We start from the raw sequence: 19,045 nt of genomic DNA, 5'->3' as shown, positions 1-19,045 counted from the left end.
CCTCAGTATAGTTGGGACAAAGCTGTTAAACTGACATAAACACAAAATGACACATTTTTTTACAATTTAAAGTTGATTACAATTTAGTACCATAACATTGGTACTCATCTCGTTGATGAACTACCAAACAAACAATAACGCAACAATAATAAATTGTAAAAATGTAAAACAATGGAATTATAACTTGCATTTGCTAAATAAAAAACAACAACAAAAGTTCAAGTAAGCCTACACCCCAAGTGTCAAGAGAAACGCCGTTAAATCACAATTTACTACGGAAATACGAAATGACATGTGAATTTTCATGTGGCATTTTTCTGTCATGGCAATACAACTGATTTTTCTGGGTTAAAAGGCACTACGCAGTGTAAACAAATACTTTTTGAGCACGGTAATACAGTGAATATCTACGTTAAAAGGCACACTTTAAAATCGGCAGGATATACCAAATATTTACATTGCAGATAAAAGTGCTTTTAAAACTCATTAACCCCATTGAACTCGTTACAAATATCCTCAGTAAAAACAACATTTAGCCAGCATAACTAGCCAATCAGTTTCCAATTATAAGCGCATCTAAACACACAAGTAAACCAACTAACAGTGAAAAATGACTGCACCAGTATAAGTAATACAGCCCTGCAATACTGAAACAGAAAGCACATAAAACAGGGTTTCTAACTGTGTTATGTTCCCATCTACGGACGGTTTGTAAAAGTACATTTAGGCGGGAATACATCAGAATATGTTTGGGGGTAAAACCAGTGGTGGGATTCAGCCAGTTCGCACCGATACTCACAAAATTTTATGACATCAGCGAACCGGTTAGCATTACTGGTTACTGTCAATGGGCTTTTTGTAACAGACCGGCTAAAAAATATCACTTTTGTGATAAAACGACTGACAAAAATTTTGAATCCCACCACCCGGTAAAACTACATAAAAAATTATGACATAAAAATTGGTGGTGTAGTAAAAAACATTGAAGAATTCTGTCCATTTCAACCTGACATTTGAACTGCTGGTAAAAAAGGTAAATTTACATTTTTGTGATTATTGTTGGCCGTCTGATTCACTGTGGATTGATGCCCCATGGTTTGATTCTCGGTCAGTCTGTCCGGGCAGAGAACTTGCGGTTGACCCGCGAACGTAGCCCTGGTTGTCGACGCCACTGTCTCTGCCACTGCTTGGCACTACAGCTTGCTTGAATGGTTTTTGCTCGACCCTGTACACAAACAATGTGTTGAAATTTATTTGCAGAATATTGGTTCCAGCAACTCAATACGGCTGCGATTTCATACAAATATTGTTCACGTGACAGGGTTTGTAAATTAACTTTGTTGGCCATTCTTATCAAGATGAAATGGAACATTTTTTTCTGTAGATGTAATTGAAGTTTTAAAAAAAATTCAAACTTTTTGTATGAGCAAATGTGGATCAATCTGATATGGTTTTTGCTTAACCCTTTCACACCAAACAACATTTATTTATTAAACTGCAAAATCCTGATTTGATCAGTTTAATGTAAATATATTTTTTGTCCAACAGTGTTTATAAAATAACTAGATAAAAGAAAATAATACTAAAAAAATTCTGTAATATTCCCTGCTATGCAATGTTTATCTTAAGAAAAAAAATTCGAACATTTTGTGTAAGCAAATATGATCATTTTTTTCTCAGAAAAGTTTTGGGATTTTACTGACAGACAACCCCCCTAGTGTCTACTTACCATGCATCCGAATTTTGTAATTTGGCAGAAAGTTTGTTCACTCGGTTGAGCAGGAATTGTTTGTCTTTTCCTTCCTGTTGAAATATTATTTGTTTGTTAACAAATTGATGTGTATGAAAAGCGGCATTTTCCATCCAAAGTCCTGAGACTCAATATTTGGTAAGTATCAGCACTTGTGCATATTGTCATTACAGTATGTCAGGGATATTAGTTGTTATCCGAAATCAACCAGCATTTCCATATTGCAAGATAAATCTAGACTGTGTTGGGATTCGAACCCACGACAGGAGTTTTTCCGTGACTCGCACTTTACTAACTGAGCTGCGCAGGCTCAGTGGAGAATGCGCCAAAAGTTGAATCACAAGCCTTTTATGTCAGTTTTGTTGTTTAAAATTTTTTTGGATCACATGTTCCGTAAAAACCTATGCCAGTAGTGTAATGGTTTAAAACCCAAAAATGTTTAAAAACATTCTTCCAGTCTCAAGGTTACTTACAAGAGCAAGTTGGTCTTTGAGAAGGAAAATCATCTTCTTATGAGCTGAACTCAGTGCAACGTAGTAGTAAAGAACAAGGCTGCAAATTTAAATGTGATTTCAGTTACAATCATTGAAGTGAAAGCTAAATTGATTTTACACAGTGCTATAACTTGATTAAAAAGATAAAACTAGACTTTTGTGCTACATAAAAAAGATATCGCTGCCAGGAATAATGTATAAATGAGTATTGCTCTTCCAACAGTTAATATAAACTAGAAGGGTGGCTTAGCACATATTGCCATTGCACATACACTGTGACCTATTTCTTAACATATATTTACATCCGACACTTATTTTAATTTGGGTCCCATATCATCCACCATCTTTTATAAAGTTAGTTGTTTCTGCAAGCAGAAACTCATGGGTCCCCACACATGCAAAGTTGTAAATAACACATTTCAAGAGATAACAATGAGAAAGTTTCGCATTGTAACGTCAAACACAGTGATCGGTACTGTGCTTAAATAAATACGCTGTATGGAGTAGACTATTCAAATTCATTCCATTCATACATTTATGAGGGTTTTTCTATTGTATGACTATCTGAGAAAAAAGTGTTAAATAGTGAGAAAATAGGCTAAAACAATCAGCTCCTATTAATGGTGAATTGCACTTGACTGTAGGGGCAGGTTTTTTTTAAGGTTTGGTTTGGGTGACCGCAAAGTAGTTTTAAGAGACCGCAAGTGTTTCATTTAAATACCAAAAAATAGCCATATTTGCTTAAACGAATTATTTATTAGTTAAATTAAATTTTGGGAAACCGCTGGAGAAATTTGGGGGAACGTTTCGGTCCCCCAAAACACCTTAAAAAAACACTGTGTAGGGGTCTAGTGGAGTAAATGATAGGTACTACAGAGTTTAACACAACAACCAACACCTACAAATGGTACACTCTACAAACTGTCCAAATTCAATTTGATTCATACATTGTCAAAAAAAATTGAACCATTTTGGGGGGATAGTGGGGTAAATGTTGGGGCAACAGGGTTACACACAACATTATACACCTATGAATGGCACACTCTACAAGCTATGTAAATTTCATTCAATTCTGACTTTGTTTACAAAATGGACCCATTTTGGGGGGCTAGTGGGGTAAATGTTGGGGCAACAGGGTTGAACATAGCAAACAACAACTATAAATAGCACACTATAAGCTGTCTACATTTCATCAAATTCAGACACTGTTTTAAAAATTCACCCTTTTTATGGGGCTAGAGGGGTAAATATTGGAGTTAAAGGTAAACACAACAATTGACACCAATAAATGACAAATTCTGCAAGCTTTTCAAATTTCACTCAATTCTGACACTGTTTAAAAAACTCACCCATTTTAGTGGGTCAGTGGGGTAACTGATGGGGTTTAACACCCAAAAGTATAAAATATGAAACCACGATGACCCAATTAAGAGTCATGTAAAATTTTATCCAAATCAAACAATGTTTAAACTTCTGACCACTAGAGGTGCTATTAGCAACATTTGTTAACGCTTCTGAAGTCATAAGGCTGTTAATACCCCTCTGTTGGCATGTGCAAAACCACCCACCAAATGTTGCACAAACACAAGTACCATATGCACTGGTGCCTTTATTATACCATTACACCACAGAAATCTTTCGTTTGTGGTGCGCAGCAACATACAAAAACGTTTTACATTTTTGGGGCTAGCAGGGTAAATACTGGGGTTATCAAGTCAAACAAAGCAAATGGCACATCTGCATTACTATATCTACCATCTGTGAAAGTTTCATCCAAATTCACCAAACATTTCATGCCAAAAGTGCATGGACAAACTTCGGCGGAAAAAAGAAAAAAAAACAGAGTGAAATCAAGATGTGTCCCCTTCAGGGAAGGGGACCCATAAAAACTGCTGGAACAGCAATACTCATTTTGTGCTACATGATGCCAATTTGCATCATTAAAATGTTACTGTCAAAAAAGTAATATACGAAGATAAAAAAACACACAAAGAGCTTGGTTATGCATGATCAGGCCTGATACATTTGCACAATGTGGAAAACTTGCAGAAACTGGTAATTAAGCTACACTTGTGAATACTAGACACAGGCTAGCTTGATCAAAGACTGTCAAAGCACTTGTATACTGGTTAGCCATAAATAAGTTTTTTGGCATATGTTACCAAATAGTTGAACCAAAATGCTTTTGCTAACGGTTTCAAGTCTCACCACAAGATGACGCCAATGATCACTGAGAATCCAGCTGAACCAATGAACCAGAAAATATCTCGTAGCCAGTCCGGGAAATTTAATATTGCTGCTGTTATTGATGAGAACATTGTTGTAAGTCCACGGAACGGACCACAATCCTGACTTGGTTGAATTCTAAAAGAAAATTGGTGGTTTTAAAATGAATTTTTAGATTTAACAATAAAATCGGAGTAGGTCGTGGGTATATTCTGACTTGAAAATGAACAAATTGACTCTGTTTTTTACACCTTCAGTTTACTAAAAGTGTGTTTTAGGCATGTAATAAGGATGAAAAGGTTGGCATTACTTAATTGTACAACCCTGGGTTTACTAAGGAGTGACAAAATGTTGTTTTGTCTTATAAAACAAATATGCTGGTATTTGTTTCAAGGTGGATTTCATTATTTTACGCAGTGCTTCTTAAACAGTGCGCTCCAAGAATGAAGAATAAAAATGTATATGTTATGATCTTAATGTAAAATGAATGCTCTTTTCATATTTCTATCTATGCCCTTAAAAGATTAAAGTTTGAGGAAAACTGCTTTAATGTACAGGAAAATAGGGAATAAGGGCAAATTTGACTTTAGTATTGACACATCAGTAAAGTTTCAATGCAAATTCAGCTAGGTTTTGCAAGAACAACTTACATGGCAATGCCAACAGCAACAGGTAGTGCAGCCACTGTAAAACCCACGAGAAGAATTATGAAGAAGAAAGTACCCGATCTTGAGGCGCGATACGGTCGAGTGGCTGGCCGACAGTTGTATAATAAAGTGAGCTTTTTCAGGTAGAAGAAAATGAAGAACTTAAGTACCACCATTACTGGAAGCAACGGAGCGTAAAAGGCACCGATCCTGTGATTTTAAAATGGGTGTGGTCACATACCAGTAGTTGGGGTAAAATCTGAACTACATAATATCTGTTCGCTATAATTAAGCTTGTAAAACTATTTAAATTAACTTTATTTTAGTGTATTTGAAATTATCATGTCACAAATTGCTGCTAAATTTTATGATGAAAATGCATTTTTTAACATTTACGCATTTTATTTGTAATTTTAAGCAGTGAAAATTAGTGCAAAAGTTTAATGGTCAAGAAAAGATTAATGGGTACAATTTTTACAAATTATTTAAATTTGCGCATATCAAATCCACCAATAATCACAAAATACATGCAAAGCAAACATGCATAAATCTACATGCAACAGACATAAAGACACTACAGGCCAACATAAAATGCTACGTGCTGTTTAAGTTAGTCTAACCACTGGTTGAAATACAGAGAAAATGCTGCTAGAGATTTTGGAAACATAACAGCCTAAAATTTCTTAGAAGGGTTAAAGTTTGAATGGAAAGAAGCTAGAAGCTCGATACTCACAGCAATCTAATGAGAAACTAATTTAGTTGGTTTTTCTAACACTGGCAAAAACAGTTTTGACCAGACAGGTTTTTTTTATCTAAACCAGAGGTGGCTGAAATTTTGCGCTTCTTGAAATTTTGTTAATTTTTTTCATTCTTGGTTTAGACTGTAGTAAAAAAATTTAATCTTATTTTAACTTTGAAATTGCAGAAATATAGGCCAGTTTGTATGTTGTTTGTAAACTATTATTGCTATCTGTTATAGTATATACATGGCATACTTATAAAACATTTGTATAACAGTTTAAACAAATTATTTGTTGTACAGGCTACACAATGAACTTACAATAGTTAAAATTCAGAATTTACATTAATAATTTGGTTTGAAAGAATAATCTGCCACCTCTGGTTTGAACACACCATATCACAGGTGTTATTGTGACATCACACTTGTCTATTGTACCGCAATAACCTTGTACAAGGTCGCAGCAGCTATCCGGTCAAAACCTGCTCTCTACTTACCATGCTACAGTCTGTGTGTACGTGATACTTAGAACATTGGTTGGGATATGAAATTCCTGTAGTCCCCACCACTGGAACACCTTGATACTAGTATGCTGGACTAGCAATCTGTTGACCACATGCATTTTTTACCACAACAATGATTGCGAAACATGCTGTGGAATTACTACAACATAACATGACAATGGTACTAGGTGGTACTTTGGTTTTATGGTTTTTTGAAATCTCAACAAGCAAAAAACATATTTTTTTCTGATATTTTGGGAAGGTATATTATTGCAACTGAGCTAACTTTAAAGGGAAGGGAAACATACATGCAAAAATGTTCAATTTGGGGCAATCATTGTACAAACAAAAACAGTTCAGACTGATTTGGTAATACTTTATGCTTGTGAAAAAAACAACCAAAGTACCACCTTTCCCACATTTGTATGAAATGTTAATGACGTGCCCAACACCAAAAATACAACACCGGTGAATGGATTGCCTCACAGACGTATGTCGTCTTGCATGCAAATGTGATGATGCATGACTCGTATTTACTTACCACCCTATTGTTTGAGCATAAACAATATCAAGTACGTTCTCAGGAATAGAGAATTCTTGGTGACCCCACCATTTTGCTAAGCCACACTGACAATGTTCCACTATCAATCTGATACAATTTTCAACATGGTAACATATGACAAAGTTTGACATTCAAAACTTGTTACTTTGCAGGTATGTTTACTATACGACAGTTTTAAGATAGCTGGTTGCTTGATAACATGTTATGCTTGCAAGTATGTTTATTTTAATACCGTTTAAAGATATAAAACTCCATCTTTACATGGTTTATATTGAAAAATATATTCTATCTTTTCATGACTTTACAAAATTGTAATGTTCAAATTATTTTTTAAAAACATTTGAAAATAGGAAATTACAAAATAGATCTGTTATGTAAAAGCATTGAGCCAATAAATGATAAGCTGCAGGCAGTGCACACTGTTTCAACCTGTAAGGTTTGACCTATGATGGTGCTTACCCTGTTGCTCCCAACAAACTGGAGTGTCGTTTGATGGCTACAAAAGCCAATACTGCCGATCTCTTGTTACCAGCTGCACTGATGAGACTTTATAGGTCGAAACACTGTGCACTGCATGCAGATTTGTTGTATTTTGAAAGTGTTTTAGTGACGTTTACTTACTTTCTTGGGAACTCCACAAACAAAGTGACTGCAATCACAATGAAAAAATCAAGAATTGTCAGTTTGTACATCTCTTGCCCAAGATAGGTTTCCCAACACTGTTGAACAAAAACAACAATGTTACACAAAAAATTGTAACACATATGGGAAATTTGAAATATTTGGCAACATATCACATTAAGTTGTACAACATGTGAATAAAAGATACCAAAAAAATATTGAAGTACAATTTATTAAAGTTACAAACGACAAGTTAACAGGGAAGGAGACCCATAAATTTATATTATTTGGCAATCAAATAATTTTTTGCATTCATACAACATTTATAATCACCAATACTTTAAACAACACAAATTAATGTGGAAATTGGGCTACAATGAGTTGCCCACATACATGAATATTTTAACTGGCAATTGTTTACTACTATAGTGCAAAGTTGTACAGCACTTATCATATAGTTCTGGACTATGTATCTCTTATTGAGGTGATTGATATTACAATACGCCTACTACAGGTTAACAAAACATGATAACAGGTAGGCCCATGCAAAGTTAACACAATTTCTAGTTTTTTCATTACAGTCATTTCCTTACAAGTGGGCAGTGTGTGGTTTAGAGCAGTGAGTCAGAGAGACGACAAAGTTACAAACTCAAAAACGCTTTTCTAACAAATGTGTTATTTGTCCTGACATTTCATCGTCCTATTCCGGTTGACTTATCATGATAATAACACAAAATTCATCAAGCAAAACTAAAAGTTAACATGAATCCTACCTGCATTCCTTCACAGAAGTTACATTGAAGGTAAGGGTCAATGCCAAAGTTGTATCTTTCACAGTTAATCTGCAGGTAAACGACCACATACAGGAACACAACTGATGCAAGACGTAGAAAAACTGTCCTGTAAAAATACATAACATTGTCATCCAAACGGTTAACACATAATTTTTTATATCAATTTGACGCAAATTGGTTTTGCAAGAATAAGAGCGTACCCCTAATAATACACATGACATTTCAAGACAAGAAAGTGGTTAAAAGATTAATTTTTCTTAATTCAACTTTCTGGTTTTGTGATAGCCAGCCCCACCAAATTTTGGTTGAGTATATATTGAGTGTCAAGCTTAACTTGAATCTGAGATTAGATCAAATTGGAAATTAGTGTAAAAATAGTTCATGCTTACACTGATAATGACAAAAGTAATTGTTTATACCAGGGGTGTGCAACCTGCGGCCCTTGAATAAAGGTTGTGCAGCCGGCAGAGACCCTTGGATTTCAAATGTACTGCCAAACGAGTCCAAATATTATGTATTTTTGAGCAGATTAATGCACCTGATGCTATTTTTCTGCGACCTGGCAATATGTGACTAGAATCAAATGCGAATTATACTTGTAGTTAAGAATATTTGGTATGCTACAAAGTAAAATCACCTTGTGTTATACACAGGTGCGGCCCGCGATCTAATTTTGGCAATCGTATTTGGCCCAACAGTAACAAAGGTTGCACACCCCTGGTTTATACGTCTACAATATAATGTATTCCAGCATACAAGCTGTCTGTCAGTTTTTTTAAACTAAGCCTATTTTTTCACTTTATTTTTATAAATTACCTGATAAGGGTGAACTTTATTGTAAAACCAGGGGAGTAATCTTCGAATCGGATCAAAATTTCGAACAAAACAGGAGCGATGAAGTTTGCCACGGTGATAACAATCGACACAAGATATGTGACGATGAGATCAACAAAAAACTCCTGGTCATATGTAGAGCTGTTTTTTAGCGCAAAATCTGCTGCAAAGTAAATTCCGACGAGAGAAGCCACAAGAATACAGATCACAAGACAATTGATGAAAAATCTTTTGGCATAGAGAACCGCTTTTTGTTTCGTCGTTCGATTTCTTTGTCTTTCACGGATTCTCTCTTCCTCCAGGTCAGTCTGCAACAAAACATTTCAATGTTACCAGTGGTGGGATTCAGCCGGTTTGCATCAATTCTATAGAACCGTCTCACGGAATTTTATGAAATCAGCGAACCGGTAAGCATTACTGGTTACTGTCAATGGACTTTTTGCAACAGAACCGGCTGAAAAAAAAATTGAATCCCACCACTGAATGTTAGATTAAAATGTTTATGCCTTACAATAGTGCCACTGTGTCGGAAGTTTTGATAAAAAAAGAAGTATTTTAACACAAAAAAGGCAATGAGCATCACAGAAAAAGAAATTTTCAAAGTTTTTGTTTTTCACTGGGGCCTAAAAAAGTAAATTAGAAAATAAACCACTTGTATGGGTATTTTTTTTTCACTTGGTGAAAGAAAACGTAGCGACATAATTGCCCTTAAACAATCGCCAATCTGGAAATAGATGCACAACATTGATAGTTTGACAAACAACGTTTATCCAAACATACACAGTTATAAAGTCTGCCACTTGCAGCACAGTATCAGATGATAAGAAACAGACCAGCCTGATGAGTGAGTTTCCTGAGAATTTAGTGATTGACATTTCCACATTACATGGTTAACCAGGTGAAATGTGTATTTATAACATCAATGACTAATAAATTGTAATGCTAAACTCATGTTTGGCCTATTGCCAGAACAACCAGTGCAAAACAGGCATTAAAAAACATTAGCTAATCATAACATCAGGTTATGATTAGCTAATTGAAAATGTCCTCCATTCTTAAAAAACAAACACGTAACCACACTAACAAAACGATTTTGTGGTTTGCTATATTTTATAGGCTTACACACCATTTATACCGCCTTTCTAATGGTCTCATTCTTGTCATTGCTACCCTTTTCATGAATTTGATTTTAAGAACTGAAATACTTTTTAATTTTGCATGCATAAACAGATAAATAAAAACAACTGTATGTTTTACCTGTAGTTCATATTTTAAACTGCTGTGCTTGAGTGTTGCCGCCCGATCATCTGTGATGCAAAAATCCCACCCTGCAAATACTTTGTTGCAGTAAGTGTAAAAACGGTCTTCGTCACCGACCAACGACTCCTTTAAACCAGTTGCAGCCCTGGATTCATAAAATAATTAATTCGATTACCGATGGCATCACAAAAATAATCAAATTCTGAAAGCAGGACATATTTGTTCAGCACTGGTGTATATAGAATATATACATCTTGCAGACGTTTCAACAATCTCTGTTGTCATCATCAGTGCAGGTTGTTGACAGAGATTGTTGAATTCTATATACACCAGTACTTTGGCAGTTACGTTTATGATTAAATTACTTTTAAGTCTGTGTAAAGTGTTCTTAAAGACATATTTAAGGCTATCTACTTTAATTTTTACATGTGGTTTGCAAACAGACACTTAAGCTCTGAGAATTTAACATGCAAATTTCCTAAACCCAATTTTAAATAATCTTTGTATGCTTTGGCTTCTACTTTGTAGTCTATTTGGAAGAAATGAAAACGTTTGAATTGTTAAGGGAGGAATTAGTCAAAAAAGGTTGGAAACCACTGCCTTAAGAGTTACATATAGTCTATTGTTAGTGTTACATTTTTTTGCTTTATTGTTCTCCAGAATAAATTGTGTTAGCTCTGGCATATGGTAACATACAAACACAATAGTATAAGTCAAGACAGTACAAAGAACCACATCTGTACCTGTGTACCATGATAATTTATTACTTAAAAGTTCAGACAAATCAAATCCTGCCATAGAATTTAGCTTGTATTTTCTAACCACAAGGGTAATAAAGACATATGCCTGTGTTTGTGCTAGAAATCCTGGACAAATGCTGTTTTCTTAATAAGCAACAATAAAACCATGTACCTCCTGACAATCAGAATGAGACTGAGGAGAAAATAAAAGAATGCAACACAGATGTAAGCAAGTTGGATCTCATAATTGAAGTTTGCGATGGAAACATGCTCACTTTCATAATATCCATAAAACAGCAAAGTGTTTTCCATAAAACCCTAAAAAGCAAAAAAAACTTGTTTTTTTGTTGTTGTTGTTGTTGTTGTTGATCAGCTTTAATAAATACAAATAAATTAAAGGATAACGGAAAAAGTGTTTTTAATAATATTTGAGAATTATTCATCAAAGTTATTCAGTTTCCGTTGCAAATTTTACAATGCTACTTAAATTGGCATGAATAATATATCGGTTTGGCAGTTTTATCTGTAATGCAATATCTAAGTCACCATTTAAAAACAGAACTTGTAATGCTTTGGAGTTTTTACACAAAAGCAAGCAAATTTACTTTTCTACTTATAAAACCCTTTTACATTTTTCCTTCTCACACAAAAAGCAGTTTCTCATTTATGAACCAGTATATTTTGTTTTTACAGCCGTGTAGCTTGGATTTGTGGTCAACCAAGGCAAAGTTTTAATCCTCTTACCTGGCCTGTGAACCACCATATAATGTATTGTTGGAATTCACTGACAGTGTTTGGATCGTAGGGATTGTACTGGCACTCCGTTGGCACTAAAACAACATATCAAAAAACGTTACCAATGTAGCTGTTTTGTGAGAATAAAATGTTAAATTTGCATTAAAGAAAAATCGCAAATATCAAAAAACACTTTTTTTATCCCTGGTGGGCTGGCAACACCTGAATGTGTTATGCTCACAATGAGTCCGCCTTTGAGCTGCCTGTTTTATTGTAAGTCCATTGAATCTTTTTTTATTCCATTTTTTAACTTAAGCAGTTAGTGACTTCAAGTTTAATGAATGGAAACCACTGGGTTGGAGCAATGTCGCTCAAGTTACTTGTTTAGAAAACACAAGCACCTGATATAGGATTCGAACCCACAACCTTTTAAACACAATGCAGTTGCACCAACCACTCAGCCATCTTGGTTTAAAGTTTCAGCCCAAAGCAATTATAGACAAATTTCATTGATACTTACCAGTACTGTTGGAGCTGGCTCCTACACTGTCGAAAATGATCATAGGAACGGTGATGAAAACAAAAATTAAAGTGAAAATGTAGAGGTTAAGGATGAAAAGCCACCGGAGGAAAGAGAAATATGATCGCACCCCGTTACCGAAACGACCTGTAACAAAAATTTGCAGTATTAATACAACCACAATTATAAAGTGTAAATTAAAACTTGGTTATGTCTTTTTTGGAGATGTTTTTCCTTCAATTTGTATATTTTATTATCTTTAAAATGCTTTCAAAACAGAAAATTCATATCAAATCCTGAAAGTGCACAAATCAACAAGTGTCAAAAAAAGAATTACTTTGTTATTTATGTGGATTTAGTTTTGCTTGGATATGTTTTTTTTATTATCTTTAAGTGCTTCTGCTTTTAATACAAAAATCATATATCGAACAGAACAGACAAATACAGCAAAATTATAAACGTGCTTTCATTTCATTCAAGTGTACATTTTTGGATTATGTTTAAATTGCTTTTCATACACCTGGTGATGGGAAATTTACTTTCCATTTTGAGTGTGTTTACACTACGCACACGACCCTGGTTAAAATTTAACCATTGTGACAACAAAGGACAATTCCTAGAAAGTTGGTCACCAAAATCCTGTTGAAACTTGCACAGGGTATAAAAAAATATTAAATTCAACATGAAACCACAAAAAAGGTAATAAATGGTGAATGACTTCGACTTCAGATAATTTCCCAGTCTGTTATTATCAAAATGTCCCCATTCTACATACTGAGTTTGTGGTGACTGGTAATCACACAAAACCTTTACTACTCGCAGTCAGTGTTATTTACCCTGATGAAGACAACCTGTTAAAGACGTCGAAACGTATAAAAGTACTTACCAGAAGAGCTCTATAAACGTTTTTGTAACAAGATTTTCCACGACCAGTCTGTTTCATTGCCTAACAACCAGGTTAAACACAATATGCATTCCCTTCGCCTTAAGGCAGGGGTGTGCAACAGGCGGCCCGCAGGCCAGATCACGACCCGCCAAGCTATTTAGTGTGACCCTCACCAACATTTCAGCAAAATTTTCCAGTTATTGGTAAATCTCCCAAGTTGCTATACTATATGTAACAAGTATAAGCTACACCAGCAGTTTTAAACTTGTGGGTTGTACAGCAGTTTGCAAGTACTTCACCGAATGTGACATAATATTCCCTTTGTCTAGTCTAGTAAACAATTATTTTGTTGTGAAAGCCAGTGTTGCGGCTAAACTCTGTATGTTTTAGAATATAAATGTATTGATGCTTTGGAAGAATTTCAAATTTATTGTGTACATGAAAAAAATTGTATGGCCCTCGCTTGATGTCTGAAATTGGTTAGGCCCACTAACGAAAAACATTGCACACTCCTGTATTAAGATTACACTGCAACAAATAAGCCAACCTTCAATTTCATGGATGGACGATCGCCACAATGTCGACTGTCGAATAACTTCATTCCAGTTTTGTCGAAATTGCTTCAATCTCTGAAATTTTAAATTTAGTTAAATAGCTTGTAATGTATTTGGGTTGGCTAATGACCCATTAATAATTTTTAAGTTTAACTGTGTGAACATAAAATGTGGTGTCATTCCAAACGTACAACACTAAATTACATATTTGTTAAGAAATTAAAACAAAATTTTGGCAATGCAAATACACAATACTACATCTTACACTAATTTGTATTACATATTACTACATTGTTAGTCATAGTGACTCACTGTTAAAAATACTTGCACAATGTGTTTAAATGAACCACCTACACAAGCCATATTATTAAGACAGTATGACTGGAATGAAAATGGAATTTTTACTTCCAATTGATGCTAGAAAACAGAAATGCAGTCTTGACACAGTGTACAAACAATAGCTTCCCATCAAATAACATTGCAGGATATAAACAGTTATGTGAAGTAAAATTTGTGCTTACCACATTTTCAGTTTGATAAAACCTGTTTGTTCTCTGCTGTCCTTGTTCCTCGATCAACAACTTTCTGGAAAGCAAAACAATCATATTAAAAGGTGCTCATTTTGGTCACTGTACTTCTATATAGATATAAGGATTGTGACATTCATTGCCGAACTAGGTATTGTTAATGTACACTTTATCTTAAAAATAGTATTGTTTTTGTACAGTGTTCTGAATTGCTTTTTATAGCGTACCACAATACAACACAACAAAAATCCCAAAAATGTGATAACTTCAAGTCTGACAACTGGCAACATGGATTGTTTGCAAACAATAGGCTTTTTAATGTGATGTGTATGTTTATTTTTTTTAATTTTTATGCTTTAACAAGAAAATCGCATCAACAATTAGGATAAAGGATTTCAAGTGACCACAAGCATTGCTTGACGTCTGGCCTATTTTTATAAATGACTCAGGATAATAGAACACTAGTGTGACATCACAAAGGTATTGTTTGAACAGGCTGAGGCATCGTTCCACGACAATCGTGGTCAAAACAACATCCATAACATTTCCTCAGGACAATGCCTCTTGGGAGGGCGGGGGTCGAGACTTTTTTGTGCCAATTGTCACTAATCACACAACAAACAAATCTTAAATCATCTTTTTTACAGATATAAGTAGTGGTTGGAATCAAATTTTTTGTCAGATGGTTCTATCACAAAAGTCATATTTTTAAGCCGGTTCTGTTACAAAAAGTTCATTGACAGTAACCAGTAATGCTAACCAGTTCGCTGATCTCATAAAATTTCGTGAGACGGTTCTATAGAACCGGTGCGAACCGGCTGATTTCCACCACTGGTTATAAGTACAGCCCAGAAAAGTGGAATTATATACTATAAATAGGTTTTCAACCCTCAAAAATCAAAACAAAAAGCACTTTAGGCAGTGACAAACCACATGTCATTGCTGTATCAACAAAATACGTCTTCACAGTTTAAACAGTTTGTTTTGCACTTGTTGAACCTGATTTAATAGAAATGACACTCAGACTGTGGTAGATTGAACAGATGCTTAAATCAACGCATGGTTACGAGGGAGTTCCTAATGGCTGTAAATGGTTAACAAAGCTTCAGAAACCCTTCAACCAGCGCTATGCAAATTTATACTTGCCAACAGTTTAAACCAAAATTTTTCCACATATAAATACCAGCAAAAACTTTTTTTTACACACTCAATATGGTAAGTACCCAGGTAAATTAAGTATTATTTACAGAAACTGTTAAACCTAAAAGTTTTGCCATTTTGAAAGTTAAGTTTTTTTTTTAGTTTAGTTTTTAAGAACAAAATTTTGCACAATTAAAATACACATTCACATGCTAATTTATGAAGAAAAAACACACAACTAAAATGCTATGTTAGACGATAGCATGCTACTTTTTATGTTTACAATTTTTTTAATACCTGGAATAAAATTTTGCCCATGGTCTAATCTGCTGAATAACTTTCAACCTATGTTGAATTCTCAGATGACGATTTTGAGAATATTTCGGCATTTTAACAAAACTACAAATGCTGCCTTATGCTCTGTTACTAGCTGTAAAATGGGTTTAATTTTGGGCGGTGTCATTGTTGTGTCTCTAAAAGATATGCACACTTGAAAATGAATACACGCTTTTGAGCGAACAGTTTTTAGATGTTAGAAAACAGGGAAAAAAGTTTCATCCATTTGTTTGGACAATTTTGCAACAGTTGAATTGCTTGCCAAATTGGTTTTGAGAGCTGCTTTTAGTGAGAAATAGAAGAAATCAGTAACAAAGTCAGTGACTCCAAACCAAGCAGTTATTTTAAAACATGAGGGGATGAATTTACTTTAATTTGTACGAGTGGTTTGTAAATAGAAACTTGAGCTCTGTGACTTGTAAAGTTGAAATGACTCTATTTTAAACCACTTTTGTACGGTTTAACATCTACTATGAATTATATTAGGAAGGAATGAAAATGTTTTGAAGTGTTAAGACAGAAATCAAAAAAGGTTAAAAACCACTGAATTAAATGATGTCAGGTTTGTCATTGTATTTGTTATAAATTAGGAAAAAAAACTGCTTTGTGCCAAAAAGAGGTTAAAAATAAATGACCTTATGTCTCGTTTTTGTGCCATTGGGCAAGTCAGCTCCTTCAGAGTGTCCATATCTTTATATGTGAGTTCACCGAGGAGAGCATCAGTTTGACTTTGTACAACTGGGACAGTTTTAGCGCCTGCAGATGCTTCTGGAAGCTCTTGCTGTAATTTACATCAGATATTGAAAAAAGATTAAAATACACAGAAGTATTAACTTGCAACACACACATAAAATTTCTAAAAACTTAAAGGGTGCAAACTGTTTCAACCTATAAGGTCTCATTAGTGCAGCTGGTGATAAGAGATAAAACGTGTTAGCTAGTGTAGCCATCTAACAGCACTCCAGTTTGCTGTGAACAATGGGCTAAAAAGCCATTCCTTACCTATTCTGTTTGATGCCACAACTAGGCATAAACTTAAAGGTCGAAACAGTGTTCACTGTCTGCAGCTTATCATTTTTCGGCTTAAAGCTTGCACATTAAAGCAAAAAGGTGTTTTATCTAAATACTTACTTTTTGATACTTACAATTTAGTTTTGTTTATTTCTGTTACCAAAAACTGCCAACAGGATATATACAACATTAAAAGCAACAGTTTTACTGATGAAAGGCCTCTATTAGCCACTATTTGTCAGACTTTAAACTGTAATTAGGAAGTTACTTGAGAGCCGAGGATAGGCTCCATGTTAATCACTTCATTGCCACTTCCGACACGCTTCTTTGCAGACTTCTTCCTCTCAGCCATTTTTCGCCGAGTTAAAGTTGTTCCCGCGATGCTGTGATGAGCTCTTTGGCTGTTTTGAGGCATATTTAATAGTATTTGGAATTTGCATGCAATTATGAAGCACACTAATACTTAGACAAGCATTATTATTATTGCCATCTGCCAGATATTATGTTTTGTGTTTTTTTCTGCACCGACAACTGATACAGATTGTGTTAATAACAATGCCCAAATTGACTTATTTACAAGTTTCATAAGCTGTAGTTGATTTAAGACATAGTAAGATTTTTGTTGCATGCTTAGTGATATACCTTGGTAGCTGTGCAGTTAATATTTGTGCCTGTGTTTGGCCGCCATAATTTCTTCCAGAAGAGTAGTCTGTAGCAGCAGAAAGTTTTTGTTAATTCCAGTTTTCATGCAAAGGTTTGAAATGAACATGAAAATTAGTTCTTGTTGTTTGCAAGCAAAGCTTAAGAGTTTTAACATTGAAATGAACTTTAAATGAATTGTTAAGTTCACAAAAAATGGTTAGTGATGACCGACGACTTGCAAGTATAAACCTAAAAAATTGTTAAAAAAATTTACTTGTTTATTTTTTTGCACTTTAAATTTAAACAACTTAGTTTTTATTTGACAAATATGTACTGCTACAATTTGAAAAAAACTTGTTTTTGTTGTGAAAGAAAACAGTGCTGTAGTAATATTTTTTAATTTATTCTATCTTTAAATCTATTTACATTTAAAATATCTTGCCAAGGACATTATACACAGCTTATCATGCCATACAAAACACAAATGCACCAATTTCATGCAAAATATACCTCTGATATCAAAATCATCATAATCTTGAGGACTTGGACTCCAAGACATTGTTTCATGCAGCGTTTAAACTTACTAAGCAGAAACTATAGAAAGCATTGAGAATTTTTCATGCAATTTTAGTTAAAAGTTTTTGTTGTGCATTGTAACGTAAATGTGAAAGTCTGACATGAGATTGTTATGTGACAAACTTTGATAAAATATGTGAACAATGGTTAGTAGGTTAAGTGAAATAATATTAGTACAAAATCAAACATGCTTTGTGTTTAATATGCTTGTTAAATAACAATGTCACAAATGTCAAAAAAAGATGCATTTTATACCAATCAGAATATATTCCATTTTTGAATTCGTAAATAACCATGTTGTGTGTATGATCAGAATAATCAAGAAACTATAGTGACATGCAAAATACAACTAAACCAAAATAATTCATCACAATGGAAAAAAAAAACTAACAATCATTTGTTTACCTGGTTCTTCTCCTGCAGTTTGATTTGTTTCACTCATAATCAAGTTTAAAACACTGCAAAAAACTACACACACACGTAAAAACTAAAAATCCAAAAGCAAGTTTTATAGTTAAATGCTACATAACACACTGCAATACGTTATTTCCTATTTATTTGGTTAAAAACAACTCTTTGTATTGAACACACAAAAACATTCGTTGACAAAGATTTCGTTTTAAACGAGAATTTCAAGATCGGATACACGCAAGTCATTATGTACCACAACACACCCAAAACACTTGTGTACAAAACACTGACGCGTGTCACGGTAAAAAGGTCGTTCGTGTTTTTTGCAACGAACAATTTTAACAGCAAAACCAATAAAGATTGTCTCCAAAAACCTTAGCTGTTTCGTATCTAACTATCAGTTTGTGGTTTAAGCTTTCTACAAAACTACATGCAAACACCTGCACGTCCAGTAAGATGCATTTCTCGCCATTTAAATTCTAAATGTATTCAATTGTCTAGTTGCCATCGACAGGAAGCTTCAATCTTATGACGTAG

The 19,045-nt window shown here is 34.3% G+C and overlaps 1 protein-coding gene across 2 annotated transcripts; it reads right to left on the bottom strand.

The window, feature by feature from the left end:
• Positions 1 to 50: 50 nt before the first annotated feature.
• Positions 51 to 18,614, bottom strand: LOC145204114 (transmembrane channel-like protein 7). Of its 2 annotated transcripts, XM_080076543.1 has the most exons (20): positions 18,503 to 18,614; positions 18,032 to 18,115; positions 17,522 to 17,588; positions 17,148 to 17,280; positions 16,504 to 16,649; positions 14,387 to 14,450; positions 13,859 to 13,940; positions 12,426 to 12,572; positions 11,915 to 12,000; positions 11,343 to 11,488; positions 10,428 to 10,575; positions 9,153 to 9,478; positions 8,316 to 8,442; positions 7,543 to 7,640; positions 6,901 to 7,008; positions 5,121 to 5,327; positions 4,453 to 4,608; positions 2,224 to 2,302; positions 1,730 to 1,803; positions 51 to 1,225 (listed from the first exon to the last, which is right to left on the bottom strand). In XM_080076543.1, exons 2-20 carry the CDS (start codon positions 18,078 to 18,080, stop codon positions 1,054 to 1,056), a joined length of 2,415 nt encoding a protein of 804 aa, XP_079932669.1. In that variant the 5' UTR covers positions 18,081 to 18,115; positions 18,503 to 18,614; the 3' UTR covers positions 51 to 1,053. The 2 variants fall into 2 exon arrangements, with proteins under 2 accessions (XP_079932669.1, XP_079932670.1); XM_080076544.1 differs by lacking the exon at positions 18,032 to 18,115 and having other exon boundaries at positions 18,503 to 18,613.
• Between the last annotated feature and the right edge of the window lie 431 nt (positions 18,615 to 19,045).

Source organism: Phallusia mammillata, chromosome 8 (genome assembly GCF_965637545.1).
Source record: "Phallusia mammillata chromosome 8, kaPhaMamm4.hap1.1, whole genome shotgun sequence".
NCBI lineage: Eukaryota > Metazoa > Chordata > Ascidiacea > Phlebobranchia > Ascidiidae > Phallusia > Phallusia mammillata.
Note: the sequence above shows the minus strand (reverse complement) of the source record. Positions and strands in the feature narration are given on the sequence as shown.